The sequence below is a fragment of the Callionymus lyra genome, chromosome 3 (assembly GCF_982586985.1).
Source record: "Callionymus lyra chromosome 3, fCalLyr1.hap1.1, whole genome shotgun sequence".
In the NCBI taxonomy this organism is placed as follows: Eukaryota; Metazoa; Chordata; class Actinopteri; order Syngnathiformes; family Callionymidae; genus Callionymus; species Callionymus lyra.
The window spans coordinates 27,847,463-27,862,883 of record NC_141820.1 but is presented as its reverse complement, the minus strand read 5'-3'; the positions used below and the strand labels follow the sequence as shown (position 1 = coordinate 27,862,883).

General features: G+C 39.1%; 1 protein-coding gene across 3 annotated transcripts in view; it reads left to right on the top strand.

Annotated features, from left to right (window-relative positions):
- lmo3 (LIM domain only 3) overlaps positions 1-4,330 on the top strand; it is a 54,465-nt gene extending 50,135 nt beyond the window's left edge. For all 3 annotated transcript variants that reach the window (XM_087787364.1, XM_087787363.1, XM_087787362.1), the window contains exon 4: positions 2,560-4,330. In XM_087787364.1, the coding sequence (XP_087643490.1) occupies positions 2,560-2,665 (106 nt within the window). In that variant the 3' untranslated portion in view covers positions 2,666-4,330. The remainder of the gene's footprint in view (positions 1-2,559) is intronic.
- The last annotated feature ends 11,091 nt before the right edge of the window (positions 4,331-15,421 follow it).

The window sequence follows — 15,421 nt, the reverse complement described above, 5'->3', positions numbered from 1 at the left end:
GCTGGAGGGAGGGAGGAAGGGATGGAGAGGGGGAGGCAATTGGGAGAGAGGGTGAGGAGAAGCCGGGCCGGAAGTGGACACGGTGTCACTAAATGCAGACAGTAATGGATTCAAGGAGATAATGTGCCGTTGAAGCAGGACATTTTCACTAAAGTGGATGACACTATTACAGCAGAGGCACATTTGTGTCTCTTTAATCACGGAATCAAACCGTCGACGTGTGGAGTGGAAGTCTGTATTAAAAAGCAATTTTCTCAACCTGCTAATTCACAGTCGGCTGGCTTTATGACGCTTTATCAGGAGAACAGTATCTTCTCTTTCCGGCTTCTCAAGTGAGGACTTTACATTCAGAACTCTTCAACTCATCTTATATTTTAGCTCATGATGACTTCACTTAACCTATTGCTACAGTTTGCATCATGTTTTTGAGTTTTGACAACAAACTTAAGCTTCTTTTTTAAAAAGAGAAATACCTTTGTCATATTTTTAACATAAAGTTGACGATAAAAACAATGAATTTTATTAAAAAAAATATTTTCAATCGGCAACCATTTTATAGTTGATATACTTTATAGTGATGGTGAACGGGTGTCATTATTTTCAGAGCCCACTAGATGGCGATCTGTGCACTATTTCTGAACAACTTTTCTAATTAGTGATGGTCTGATGAAGCGTCATGAAGCAGTTTCATGTTGTTTAGAGGTCAGTAGGTGGCGCCATCAGTTTAAAAATGATGTTTCATTAGAACAGTTGTTCAAAAAGAAAGGAAAATAGTGCAGAGACCGCCATCTAGTGGACTCTGAAAATAATGACACTGCTTCATGAAGCTTCATCAGACTTTTAATAGTTCTAATGAAACATTGAGTCCTTTTTAAACTGATGGCGCCACCTACTGACCTCTTCATTCTTCGAGTCTTTTCCTGAATCTACCTAGAAAACACTTTTTTTTTCTCACAATAAGAAACTGAAAATACGACCACATTTGATATACGGTCTCACATCAACTGTAGAATTTATTTTTATTTTTTATTAAATACATTAAAGTAACACAAAAGCTTCTTATGAAAAGATTACAATGAATTTAAATTGAAGTGCCAATTCCTAAAATGTTTTTACCGTCTGAAGACGTTCTCAATTAAGATATAGGAGCTTTTATTTTAGAAGTTCTGAAAAGGTGTTTCCAGATGACTTAAAAGTTAGGACAGAGCTGACTTCCAGCGATGATTTCGAGACTGTAACTCGGACACTGTGTCGCTGCAACGCTGATCCTTGTAAACACGGAACCGCCGCTCACTAACCTGGTCCAACCTCAATGCTGAACGAGATAAGGTCGACCCTCAACCTCACCTGCAATGGACGCTACCTGTATCGGCGTAGAAAGGTCAGGTTTAAGTGAGTCCACTCGAGGACAGTGAAAGAAAGGTCACAGAAACTGACTACAGTCAATGTTATTCATACAAAAACCAAAAGATCATCTTTTTATCATATGTTTGAAGTCTTGAAAGAGAGCTCTGATGTAGAAATGTTATCTTGATGTGTCAACATGTATGAAACTTTGTTCTCATAGACCCGCCTCCAGATAAAGTAGGAAAAATATAAAAAGAATGACCAGTAAGAAAAAATGAATCTGTAAAGTGCATGAGAGACATCATACTATAATGCTGAATCAGCAGGATTACTGAGCTTGTTTCTCCACAACAAGCTATGATAAGATATGCCTTTATTCTTCTCACACAGCAGCTCACAAAACAATGATTAACAGCACAAACTGTTCTATGAAGACACAATACATGTTTTCAAAAAACAATAATATGTAAAAATAATAATAAAAACAATAGAAATAACAACAATTAAAAAAATTATAGAGATAATAAGTGCACGATGTTGAATAAAGTTATGATGAATAAATAAACAACAATCAAACTTTAGTGCACGTACACGTAGTGCAAGTACAGATGTTGGGGGAACGATATATTTTTGTTCACCTTGACCTAGAGGCAACACAAGGGATACCACAAACTCATTTATTTTCGGGCCCTGGGTCACCTTGACCCTGAGATAACGCAAGGGTTCTCAGGTGAATGAGTCTGTTCAGTGTTTGTGTTTGACTCATTTTTGCCAAGTTTACGGACTTATCTTTTAAAGAGATTGTTATGTTATTGGTTTTGAGTTACTTAGAATCGTGACGGTAACTGAGGAGAAGGGACGTCAAGGAAAGTCTCATTATTTCAGATGGATTTGAACATTAATGTGTAATAAAACAACGATTCCTGCACAAATATTGTCAGCATTCCATCCATCTATCCATCAATCTATCCTTGAAGTCTGAGGCAGAGGCTCTTTTTCTCTCCCGATAGGATGACGTGTTTACGTGTTTCACTCATCATCAAGACATAAAACAGAATCGAGAAAAAGTGTTTTGATCAACGACAATAGTCAGGATTGGATTCTAACAAGACGCTAGATAACCAGCTAGCACAACCTGCTAGCTTCCAGCTCTGTATTAATGACTCCGGCTTTGATGCTCGTCTAACGTCGTCCCTCCTTCTCTCTTCGCAGGTTTTGTGTGGGCGACAAGTTTTTCCTGAAGAACAACATGATCCTGTGCCAGACAGACTACGAAGAGGGGCTGATGAAGGAGGGCTACGCTCCCCAGGTCCGCTGATCCTGGTAGACAAACAGGTGGAGGAAGAGGAGGAGTGGGAGGAAGGAGAAAGAGACTGAACGGAGGGCTGGCAATCACAAATGGCCTCCCGGTGCAGCTCCACCCACCCACGTGTAAATAAGGAGGACGAACTGGGGAGGAGAGACTCTACTGTACAGAATAGCCATAGAGACTGCAGCGTGGCACGGACCCTCCCGACAACTGACCAGAAAAAAAAACGACAAAAAAAAACAAAACGTGTCCACTTGTTTGTGTGTGAATGACGGGCGCCTCAGACCAAACTCTTTTTTTTACCAACAACAATGGAAACCGTGGATCCGGCTGATCAACTTCTACTTGAATATAAAAAGTTCTTGTCAATCATTGTGACTCGGGAAGGAAGTTGTCGGAATATTTCAAAATAAGAGCCACAACGAAACACAATGGTTTTTTTTCAATCACTCATTCCTTCATTGTAGAAACAGCCGGTCTGGTCCACTAAATCAGATTTTTTTTTTCATTTGAAATAATAGTTTTTAGATGAAAGAAAAGCACAAGATAAACCCTTTTCATCTCTTAATAAATACTATTAAGATAAAACAATTAGCAACAGTAGCTATTTCATTTGTATTAATTGAAAATTTTTTTAAAAAAAAGAAGAAAATCAACAAATTCTCGACTTTACCTAAATTAGTTTTACTAATTAACTTATTTCATTTAAGGTTATTTATTTTTCACTTTTGTTTTTTTTTTTAAAAATATGGGGTTTCTGGTAGAACTGATGATCACACTTACTTGGGGGGAGTTTTGACGTAGCTCCATGAATTCTGATTGCCTCCCATTACCATTTATCAATTGGCAAATTAAATTTTATTTAAGTGTTAGTGGTCTGAGTTGGACTTGAGTTTTTATTCAAGATATAAAATCATCTAAAAACCAAATACAAGAATGTTCTACTCCAGGGCACTCAAACCTAAGGCAGGTGGGATTTTACACGTGAAATAGTGGAGAAATAAAGTTCTTTAAATCAAATTATATCACTTTAACTTTGATTATATAGTTAAGTTGCAACAGAAAACAACAAAAACCAACAAGAAATGACCTCCCTGGCCTGTAGGGTTCAAGTCCTGTGCTCTACTCAAGAAACGTGATATGCTAACACAAAAATGTCCAACATCTAATCCACGCTACGAAGATGAACATCTGATCTTTGTGGACCAGACTGACGCTAGAATTTATGGTACATTCCTTCGGCGGGGCTTATCCAGCAGTTTGGCTGACTCGGCACTATTTATTAAAGCTAGCTTACGGACGTGTTTGAGAAGTGTATCCATTTTTTGTACACTATTTATTTAACTGTCGGTTGTCCTAAATTTCGGCTTTACGTTCAATTCTTGGTACGTGAATTCCAATCAATGACGTCCCACGTTAAGGGTGTGACTTTGACATTTTTTTGCTGTTTGTATTTTCTGCATCAAAAAAAAAATACTGAAAAGTAAACAAAAACATTTGTAAATGAGGGTGTACATAAAAAAAATGGAATATTCTTTTTTTCGTTGCTTGCTATTGTACATGATTTCTTTTTACGTGTCATCCAGCATGAGATGTTTATTTTTAGGACAACACCTGTAAATAATGGAATTGTAATAATTTTAAGCACAAATGTAATACAGTTTTATTGTGTTACGACTGGCGTCTTGTCTTTACCCCATCACACACACACACACACAGACCAACACACACACTCACCCCCACAGAAGTTGTTTCTACCAAATGTCAGAGAAGATTTATTTCCGAAGAAAGTTTACACGTTCATACTCATTTATGTTGTGCCGTGTTTGCTGAAGCAACTAAGGTTAAGTATCTAGCTCAAGGGCACGGTATTAGATGCAAACCAGCCACCCGAAAGAGCCGGCTCCGTGTCTATTACCCCGGCCAGCCGAGCATGCTGCAGCCCATGATATATGATTGATCTGAAGTGCAATCATTTTCTTACTTTCTTGTCTCTGCTGCACCGAGAAACACACTTTTGTCTTCAAGCCGACACCCTGTAGTTTGTCTTTCCAAAAGCTCTTAAACTGAAAACCTAGACACTCTAAACCATCTCTCAACCATTCAAACTTTTGCTTTTAATTATCACATTCTATAATTGTTTAAATGTAAAGCAAAGGCCATGTTATAACAAGGTCTCCCTTTGCATTAAAGGACTTTGTGTCTGGGGCTGAACCACAGCTTGTGGGTGACTCACTAATTTCTGACTAACGGAAATATCGTGTTGTTTTTGGACACATGAAAAGTGGGGGCCACTAACTGGTTTTTATTTGGGTTTTAAGACATCCAACATTGACTTTAATTGAATTTAACATATCGAATATTTTCTTATCTTATTGTACTAGGTTGATTAAATGTAATCTAGTAAATAAAGGTTATATTGTAATGAATTTTAATCCACAAAGCAAATGTTGGTGAAGTTACTAACTAAAAGCTCATTAAAATTGCTTTGAAAGATTCTCAGTTCACTTTTTCAGAAATTACTGATTTTCCAAATATGAAATCAGTTGTTTCAATCTACAGCTGACTCATCCAATTAAAAACTTAGCTCGCCGACTCACTAGGCCGAAGTGAGAACATAAGAAGTTTATTTTCTTAGTTGCTGGTCCAATTAGCTGGACCTTCACACATACATTGTTTCCATAGTATCAATAAAGTTTTACATGCATATTAACCCTTGTGTTAACTCAGAGTCAAGGTGACCTAGAGGCTCAAAAAAAAACATCTTTGATGTAACCCTTGTGTCTCTGGGTCAAGGTGAACACCCTCCACCATTACATATTTCTTTCTGGAAGCCAGGGAGGTCATTCTCAGAGTGTTAACACAAATTAAATACCAAAGTTCAAAGTGAACCGATGGTGTGTTAAGCATTATAACTCTCCTGGCAGATTTTGTTGTGAGTCATCGCAAAGTTAGGCGCAGAATCTAAGCGAAGTTGTATACAATACAGGAGGACATAATACCGACCCTTGTGGCACCTCATGGGAACGGGGACATGGTTCAGATACAGCCATGGATTTACAACTTTGAAAAGAAGTAAAAAAAAAAGGTGCATTTATTTTTGTTTTTAAATAATTCCATGAGTTTGTAATTAGGACCAAATTTAACTAAATAAATGATTTAAACGTAGCCTAGAGCTCGATAAGAATGGATTAGGAAGCCAGGCACTCTTCGGACCTGGTGAGTAAGTTTGGGAAGTAACCAGTTGACAACAATGTGTGAGTAAAGAACTTCAAGTGGTGTTGAATACAGAGGGTAACATGATCAAAATCAAGGGGACAGTTGGGGGGGACAGGTCATTCAAGCATCAGTGTCACCGTGACAGTGACTCAAAATTGTCATAATGGAAAGAGTAGGATCTACTCCTGCCAATATGCGACAGTTTTCAAAACGCTGTCAATACCTTGTGTTGTGTCTTGTGTTTTCGACAAACACATCAACATCACTGGATTATTTTTTTCAGTTAAACACAATCGGCTATAAACAAGTCAAATGACAACAGACGCCTTAAAGTGATAGTTCAACTAAACTTCACTCATTTTCTACTCACCCTTATGTCGACTAAGGGTTAGGATTGTTTTATAATCTGTTCCTTTATTGGGTTATAGACAAAAATATATGTTAATTTTAACGTAGCAACTGGAGCTCAGGTTCATCTTCATCCAAAAAGACACTTAAAACGTCCTTCTTGTATTGAAGCCTCGACAAGAGGAATTGTTGCGGAAAAACTTATATACAAGTCTCTATTTTACGTTCGTAGCAGAAGATTTAACAATAACATTAGATCAGATTATATATTCTTTATTTATCCTTCTGGAGATCTTCTTTTAGGAAATTAGATTTACAGTTCACAGCAGAAGATATATAGGTTTAATAAAAGCAAGAACATGCTACACAGACAGGAAGTACTCCGGGTAAATATCACAAGCGCTTCCAGTAGACTAATCCCAACTCTCAAGTCGACATTAGGGTCCGTAGAAAATAAATGGAGCTTTACGTGCTTAAAAAAGTCGCAGGAAACAATTGTTAGAACCACATTTTTATGGAATAATCAAATTCTTATTAAGGAAATGATGTTACATTTCTAGTTTTAGAGGTACCTTGATAGTACATAGGACTGAATCATCAATTAAATACTATCATTACATACCAGGCAACTCCAAAATTGCTGGACAAAATCACTTGGAAATTATGAGTGGTTTTATGGCAACTGTACAGGTCAAGGGAAAGGGGGCACAAGGGGGGCAGAAGACCCCCATGAAAATAAAATGCGTCCATTCCAGTAAGATTTCAACCATATAAATCATACAATAAGTAGGGAGATTTACCCTTTTTCTGCAATTGTAATGACCATAATCTGCTTTAACGTCCTCTTTTCTCTCTATCTTTGAAGTCATTTGTTTCTTTACAACTTTTCACTCGCGAACGCCAGGAGCTTCAGCTCGGTGTCTATGGCGGTGTGGGAGCCACGACATCACACCTCTCGAAGTGAGTCACAACACAATCCCGACGTCTTTGTGAATGTTCTGAACAACTCTTTACCGTTTGAACAAAAATCAGCAGGTTGAAAAACTCTGCCTTCAAAGGAGATCGCTCAAGTTTTCCACACGTTTATCTTCCTCTTTTTTTTTTTCTTCTAAAATACCACAGACTCTTATGGCGGTTGAAGATGTGGCTCTTCTATTTCCGTATATGTCAAGCATGGGAGAAGAGAAGAAGAAGAAAAAAAAAAGGGAGGCTTCATTTATTCTCCGCCGCCAGCAGCCTTCAAGAAGGGCGTTAGATATCTGCTCGCGGGTTGTTTCAGCTAATTACCTGGATTTCAATTTAGAATCATCTGGAATGTCGAGGTAAAACATTCGGATTAAAGTTATGGCGCTAATTAGAGAGGTGCTTCCAAAGTGCCCTGTGAAGTTTGTCGAACGCGATGCTTACATCACATTACGGAGAGCAATATCCAGACCAATTAAGCTAATTGAATTTCCTTATCCAGCGACACAGAGAAAAGAGGGGAAACTCTTTGATTAGGCTCAAGCTGTTGAAAGTCCTTTAGTAGATGAAAACACTGCGAGAAGATGGAGATTACAGCCTCGTCAAATTAAAAGAAAGTGTGGCAACCAGGGAGAGAATCCTCACTAATGGCGGACATGTGTCATGTGTTATTACCGCCCAGCTGTTCCAGAGTCGGATGTTAACCCCTGAATTCCTGCCTCTGATAACATGGCCTCATTAGCGGCGTGTTTTCTGGTGTGACTGGAGGTGACGCAACACACCGTGATGGCTATTCTCGGCCATTAATGCAGATGAATAAAGGAGGATTTTTGACGGGATTGAAGGAGACAAAGAAGCGTCGGTCAGGTTTGCCGATTATCTCCACTGAGCTGCTCTTCACACAGCCACTTTGCATCGTTACGGTAACTTCACTGAAGCACAGGAAATCTCATTATTTCAGTTGTGTGTTTTTTCGCCGACTTTAATGGGCAATGGAACAGCGATCTGGCACAAATGTGATCATCATTTGTTGATTAACCAGTCCTCCATGACTACCAGCCCAGACACTACTTTGAATATGGTCTTAGATGAAGGAACTGAGTTGATGTATTAACTGTGTGTTTCCAGGTTTTGAGAGATTATTAACACAACAAACAACCATCTGTTATTCTGAAATTACTCCCAATTTCTTATTTCCCATCAGTTGATAACAATTCTTACTACTTCTGCCATGGTGTGGCTTTTTTGTGTCAATTAAATCACTAAAGTTAAGTAAACTTTTTTTCAAATGGGCCTGCTACTTAAAAAATAATAATTTCTGGTGTTTTCTTTGTCTGACGGACTTTCATGAAACTTTTCTCTCTGCTACTTCGATCAGTTCACCAATTGTGACTTTTTTTTTACTCCAAATTCTGCACTAAAAAGATATACATGTAGATACCAAAGAACAAACGATGTCAAACAATACAACACCAACCAAATTATGTATTGAATCATAAAAAATCTCCTACCTTTGATATCATAGCAGGAATGGAAAAAATACTACCTTATTACCCAGTGTTGCCTGAATATTAAAACATACATTTTAAAGCCAATTAACTAAACAAAAACTCTGAAGATGAGCAAGAAAGAAGTGTTAGTTCAGCCTTTTTATTATTAGCAAAAAGAGCTAAAAAGTTTATGTTCTGTGTATTTTAAATGTAGTGCAATTTTGAGTTATTTTAATTGTGAATGGGGGTCTACAGTCTTCCTTGTGTCCCTTTTCCCTTGACCTGATTGGTTTGACCGAAACCGTAAACATTCACTGAGAGGTTTGTGAGTCACTATGACTCACACACACGATTTTATAGGTAACCATTTACTCATTTTGGTAATTTTTTTTGTCAAAAGAATGATAAGAATCGCTGATTACTCTCAAGTTGCCATTAAAGTGACTGTGAATTCAATAATTCCAAATTTTCTGGGAGAAAGGTGTAAAGAATCCACCACTTAACCCTTCTTTTAATCCCACAGATGCAACTACACAAGTGTAATGAAAGTTAAAACGGTAAAGTCGGACTAAAAGTCATCTTTTGAAACTTGAACATCCTCAGCGTCATCTCCAGCTCTCGACATTAAAGTAGGTTATGATTCAAAAGTTGTTGCAAGCCAAGGAAGAGTGAAGAAAGTGTGAAATATAAATCCTCGACTGGATTGTTTCTTTGGCGTCTGCGAGAGAGCTGACCGAGAGGATCAGAGCACCCGAACTCTCCCACATCAGAATCCGCAGTCATTAAGAGCATTTAGAAAAAGCATTAGCTGCCAGCCTGCGTATCGTTAGCGTCTTCGTCCCTGTGTTCCAGCTGACCCCGGAGTTAGCGCTGGCTGTGTAGTTAGTACTACTCTCCGTTGCCAAACGGCTCCAGGGGCAAAAATAATGATCTTTACAGACATGCCAATGCTATCTGGACCAGATAACACTGCTTTAATGACTCCTTATCCTTTGGCCCTTTTCAAGGAGATGGGCGCTGTAGCAAATGTATTCTCGTTGTTGGGTCATTAGCTCTTTATTGCCGGGATGAGGGAGTTTTGTATTTTTGCTGGGATTTGAGAGGAAGACTTCTGAATGTCGTAATCAAGTCGGTTCTTTGATAAGAGCGAAGGTCGCGACTGAACCACTTGTCTGGAGGGGGAAAGTGTGAAAGATCATCTGATCATTGAGTTGATTCAATTTGTTCCACATTATCAAGAGTTGCTCCAACATTAGCATATATTAGCATGTTTTTTGAGTGTCTGCATTTTTTAATCTCTAAATTGATTCTTGAGACAAAAAAGTGTCTGTTTTTGTCTTCTTGTTATGTCTTTAAAGCCGTTTCCATTAAAACACCGTGTCCAGTTTCTCAGGGGAGGAGTTGAAGCAACATAGAGGCAGCGTGAGTGACGGATGAAGTCAGTCATGGTGACTGTTTCTAGCAGAGATTTTCTTTTTAAAGCCAAAACTCTCCATTTACTGGTCAACCTCAACCCAACTCTCAGCTGTAGTCAAGAGGTTAGGTTGGTGGTTGAGGGAACAATGTCACATATACAATCTAGCAAAGACCTGGCCTGTGTCCCAGATCGTGCTCTTCTGCACTTAAACTTGGTATTTTGAGTGGTTAAGTTCCCAAGTCCCAACTAGCAGTGTGCGAAAATGTAGTGCGCAATGAGCACTAAATTGGCGCACTCGAAAGGCCAGAAAATTGAGTGTAGATCGATGGACACTTTCCACCCTCGATGAATGCCATCTTAGTGACAAAGATGACGCTTAGCGGAAGCTACGTCGCTGAAGAGAAAAACTTCGGCGCAGTTACCGGCGTAAATGTCTAAAAAAAAACAACTAAATTTTATCAGGAAACAAAACAACAACAATAATAACACAATGAAACACAACTTAATAACTTGTTTCGATTGGCGAAAAGTGCTATCAAGTGTTGGTGACAGTTTTCCAACTTCCGGTTGCGATCAGCATTTAAAAGTAGAAGAAAAAGAAGCTGTTGAGTCATTTCCGGTAAGTGTTTATTGGCAGTGTTTGATTTGAGACTATCTTTATGTGTACTATAAACCAGTGATCTCAGAGAATTGTCCGATTTGGGACACAGCCCTAGTGCCACTATCCACTTCTGTTTTGTTTTATTTGTCAGGGTATTTCATGCTTCGCCATTTTCTTTTTCTTTGACAGAAAGCGCAGTTCCTGACAGTGGTTGGCAGAGTCGCACAGCTGCTGGTGATCTTCAATCAGCCCTGACAGATTTTAGGGGCTGATCTCCAGCCAGCAGTTGTCAGCTCGTTTCCAGTCCCACCTGGTCAATTTTTGACCCCACTCAGTTCTACCTGCTTGCTGTTCCATCTTTGTTCCTCGGACGTTGTTGTTCCTGACGATTTTCGAGTGAGCGTTTTTTGTTACTCCGTCTTTGGTGAGTGTTTGATTTGACTTTTATTGTTTCCCCCTCAGTGGATTGTGCATCTTGCTGCCCTGTCTGAATCTACCCCCTTGTTTTTATGGACTGGTTTTTGAGAGAAAGGACTCTGGACTTGATTCTTTGGGTTTTTTTGGACCTTATTGCCATCCTGTGGACATTCTGGTGGTCTTGTGTTTCTTAAATTGTGATTTTTGTACTTTTCTCCTGTATGCCGCTTATTGTCTCCCGCTTGTGGGTCACCTTGTTAAGTATTTCATGACACCTAGTGGGGCCTGGGGGCCACATGCGGCCCTTTGGCTGTATTCATGTGGCCAAAATATGGCCAAGTTCATATAGAAACAAAAGGTTTTATTTTGTCTTCAACTCTTGTTTTTGGAATTTTGTGAAATTATCGTGATTTTATTTATTTCCTCTCAAAAAATTTAAGGTAATATAAGTTAATATATGGGGGAAAAGGACTCTTCTTGGATTTAAAATGGAAAAACAGTTATATAAACTAACAATTTTGGCATATTTGGCTTGATTTTATGAAATGTTTTAGTAACAATGTATGTATTGTTTTATTTCTTCATGTATAGTAAGGCTTCTCACACTTTTTGCTAGATGCCCCCTATCAGTCACTGTATACAATGTGGCCCCTGAGGAAATGTAAATGCTCACCACTGATCTAGTGTGAATCTTTAAAGGGCAACTCCTGTATTATATACGATCTTGGACCTCTATTATATTAATCAGTATGTGTTTTGTTTTCACATTTACAATCTCATGATGAGGGACTTACTGCATCTTGATTTCAACACATGAAACATGTGAGTGAGTCAGAAAATTTGGGTTTTCACTTTAAAGTAGTTGTCCTTTAAAAGACCTAAAGCCTAAAACTGTCATTGGTAAAGCAACCAGCAAGTAGAGTGCACCTAGCAGAAACATACAGTTTGCTAGAACTCAGGAAGTAGTTTCACAAATTTTAAGAAATCATGAAAAACTGATCTTCAATCATTCAACTGTTTTGAGTCCTGAGCTCTTCACCAACATACTCTAGGTCTGGCTCAGTGACAAGACTCTGTCAAAAGACTCTCAAGACAGAATTGTAAAGTCATTCATGGAGGTTAAATAGCATCTGATGTGAAGTATTGGCATTCCACCCAGCAGAGGATGCCAGACACACAATTAGCAGCCCATTGATTGTGTGGCCACATTCTCTAACTAATGTGACCCAGTCAACTGATGTTCTATTCACACGACGCATGAGGTGAGGAATCTGCCTGCCATTAGCGTCCGCGGGTGCATAACGAGGAGTAAATAGCGGGGAAGGAGCTGGATCCAGTGGAGACTTTGCCACTCGAATGTCTGACATTCCCCTTCTGATGTTTGGTGTAGTTACTTCAAGCTGCGGCCAGAGTTTGCAGCTCCCCTTAAAAAAATGAAAACAACAGGAATTAAAGGCTGAAGAAATGACACTCCTCGAGTATTGTCGCAACATTTTCATCCTCTTTCCATCTTAAAATAAAGTGTCTTCTATCTCGGTGAGAATGCTAGCAATATAATGGTCTCTCCTTTAGTGCAGCATCTTTCCAGTCAACCTTTCAAAAAGTTGGTCGGAAAGTGGAACCTTTTGTGCCCTAATGTTCTCCAATGTCTTTTCGGATTTCCTTTTGCATTTCCTGACAATTAGAAATGAGCCAAATACAGGTCCTTCTCAAAAAAATAGCATATTGTGATAAAGTTGATTATTTTCCATAATGTAATGATAATAATTGAACTTTCATATATTTTAGATTCATTGCACACCAACTGAAATATTTCAGGTCTTTTGTTGTTTTAACACTGATGATTTTGGCATACAGCTCAAGAAAACCCCAAATTCCATCTAAAAAAATTAGCATATCATGAAAAGGTACTCTAAATGAGCTCTTAACCTAATCATCTGAGTCAACTAATTAACTAAACACCTGCAAAAGATTCCTGAGGCTTTTAAAAACTCCCAGCCTGGTTCATTACTCAAAACTGCAATCATGGGTAAGACTGCCGACCTGACTGCTGTCCAGAAGACCATCGTTGACACCCTCAAGCAAGAGGGTAAGACACAGAAAGAATAGGATGTTTCCAGAGTGCTGTATCAAGCCACCTCAGTGGGAAGTCTGTGGGAAGGAAAAAGTGTGGCAGAAAAATTACTGTGAAAATAATCCCAACCTTTAGTCGACATGAGGGTGAACCAACCCTTTCATTAATCTGCTCTGTTGTAGACTTGTAGGAGAAAATCATATTCCAGCGAAAACATTCAAATCCACACAAAAGAAGCAAATACGACAAACCCAGAGTTGGTGTGGGCTGGATTAGACCTTTGACCTTGACACAAAGCACATTTGAACCTTTCTTAACTTCACGCGGCCTTTTAAAAATGTAAAAACAGTTTTTTCTTTTGAGACGTTTTTTTTTTGGGGGGGGCGGGTGCTCTCGTAGTTCGAGCAAGCATTAGTGACATCAGATTGCGCCATCAATGTCAATTTTGTATTCCAGGAAAAGTAATTTGTTTACTCAGATATGATCTACGAGGAATCAAAAGAATCGGAGCGGCGGCGTGTTTACTGATCCAGCTGAAAATCAAACACGCCGTCAGGTCATGCTGATTCAGAGGAGAGTAAGAGGGAGGTCGACTTCTCTCTTCCTCCCGGTCGCTCGCAGCGATCTGTAGATTTCTGTTTGTTTGCCGCGTCGGTTCTCTCCCCCCCGACGCCAGTGTCACGGCAATCAAGGCCGGATTCGCTGAGAACAGGAGGAACCTACACCAATCCCCTCCGCGATCCTCCGCCGGCGACCTCGTGTGTTTACGATGCACTGTTTCCATATGACCTAATCTCAAACAAATTGGAAAGATGATTGTCATCTGCGGGGGGGCAGAAGTTGCATTATCCTCAACAATAACCTTCAGAAAACCTTTCAGGGAAGAAGGAAAAAAAGGAAATCAAGAAAGAGATTATTGAAAAGGCAATTTTCTCTCAGTTTCAAATCACCAGCTAGTTTGGGGGGGTGGGGGGGCAATAAAATGTCTTATTTGTGTGTGAGAAAGTATTCAAAGGACTTTCTCTCTCTCTCCCTCACTGGAGTGTAATCAAACAAGGCAGATGGAAGATCTGAGAAAAAGTGTGTGTCGGCGATAAACGAGGGAGAGTTTCAGAAAAACACACAGCAATCGACCACCTGCCTGCACGCACACGCACACACACACACACACACACACTGATTTGACATTGAAATTCCACGTCTTGTCAACACTTAAATGAAGAGGCGACAGTGTTGTGTAGACTTTGTCTCAATGACGACACATCAAGTGGTTAAAAGGTGTTACATGTTTAATACTATGTTAAACAACTTTCGTCGCAGATTGCGACGCACAGTTATGGACGTTGTATTCATTGTAACATTTTCACGTTTCTCATATTTTTTGTGATGTTTGGTTTCTTTTTGAGCAGACGGTGGAACCTTTTTGAAAAGTTCGATTAGGCCGGGCACCCATTTGATCAACACTGGGGTTTTATTGTGTAACATGTCAGAACTCGTTGCAAAAACATATTTTTTTCATCTTTAATTCAAAACTAAGGATGTGGCTTTTACTCGGACTCTAACGGCAAGAGAAAAATAGAACCTAAGCAGATCCATCAAACATACAAAGCAGGTTATGTGCTCTGGTTTACATATGCTTGTTCAGGCAGGAAATTAGTTAAAAAAGTAAAGTGCATCCAGTAAATTTACAAAATTAAAGACTATTTTGAGACCTACTGTAATTACAGTACAGACACAAGAATTGAATTCCATTCTGACTTCCATTGATATAGAGAAGTTCATTTTGAGGTTCCGGAACAAACAATTAAAAGAACAGGACTCGTACTATGGAGTACTGAGGGAGGTCGCTGGCATTTTGTCCAATGGAATCAGAACATTCGAAATAGATTAATCCAACGATCTTCTTTGGTTATCCAGGTTCTGGTCATGGGGGCAAGAGCTTCAGGACGGAGGTCCAGACTCTCCTCGCCCAGCTGTTCCCGGTGGACCCCAATGCGTTCCAACGTTCTTTAAAATGCCAAATCCGGTTATTTAATTGACGACTGGCCGATCCAAAGGAATCTTTTAGCACTCGATAGGCGGACTTTATGACAGAAAATGCCACCCATTGGTTCATTTTCTAACTAGTAGAGGGTTGGACTAATCAATTGTACCGTTATTCTGGGTGTCATGTGATAACACAAATTAAAAAAAACATTCTTAAAATAAAAAAAAAAACTATAGAAGACAACTTTTC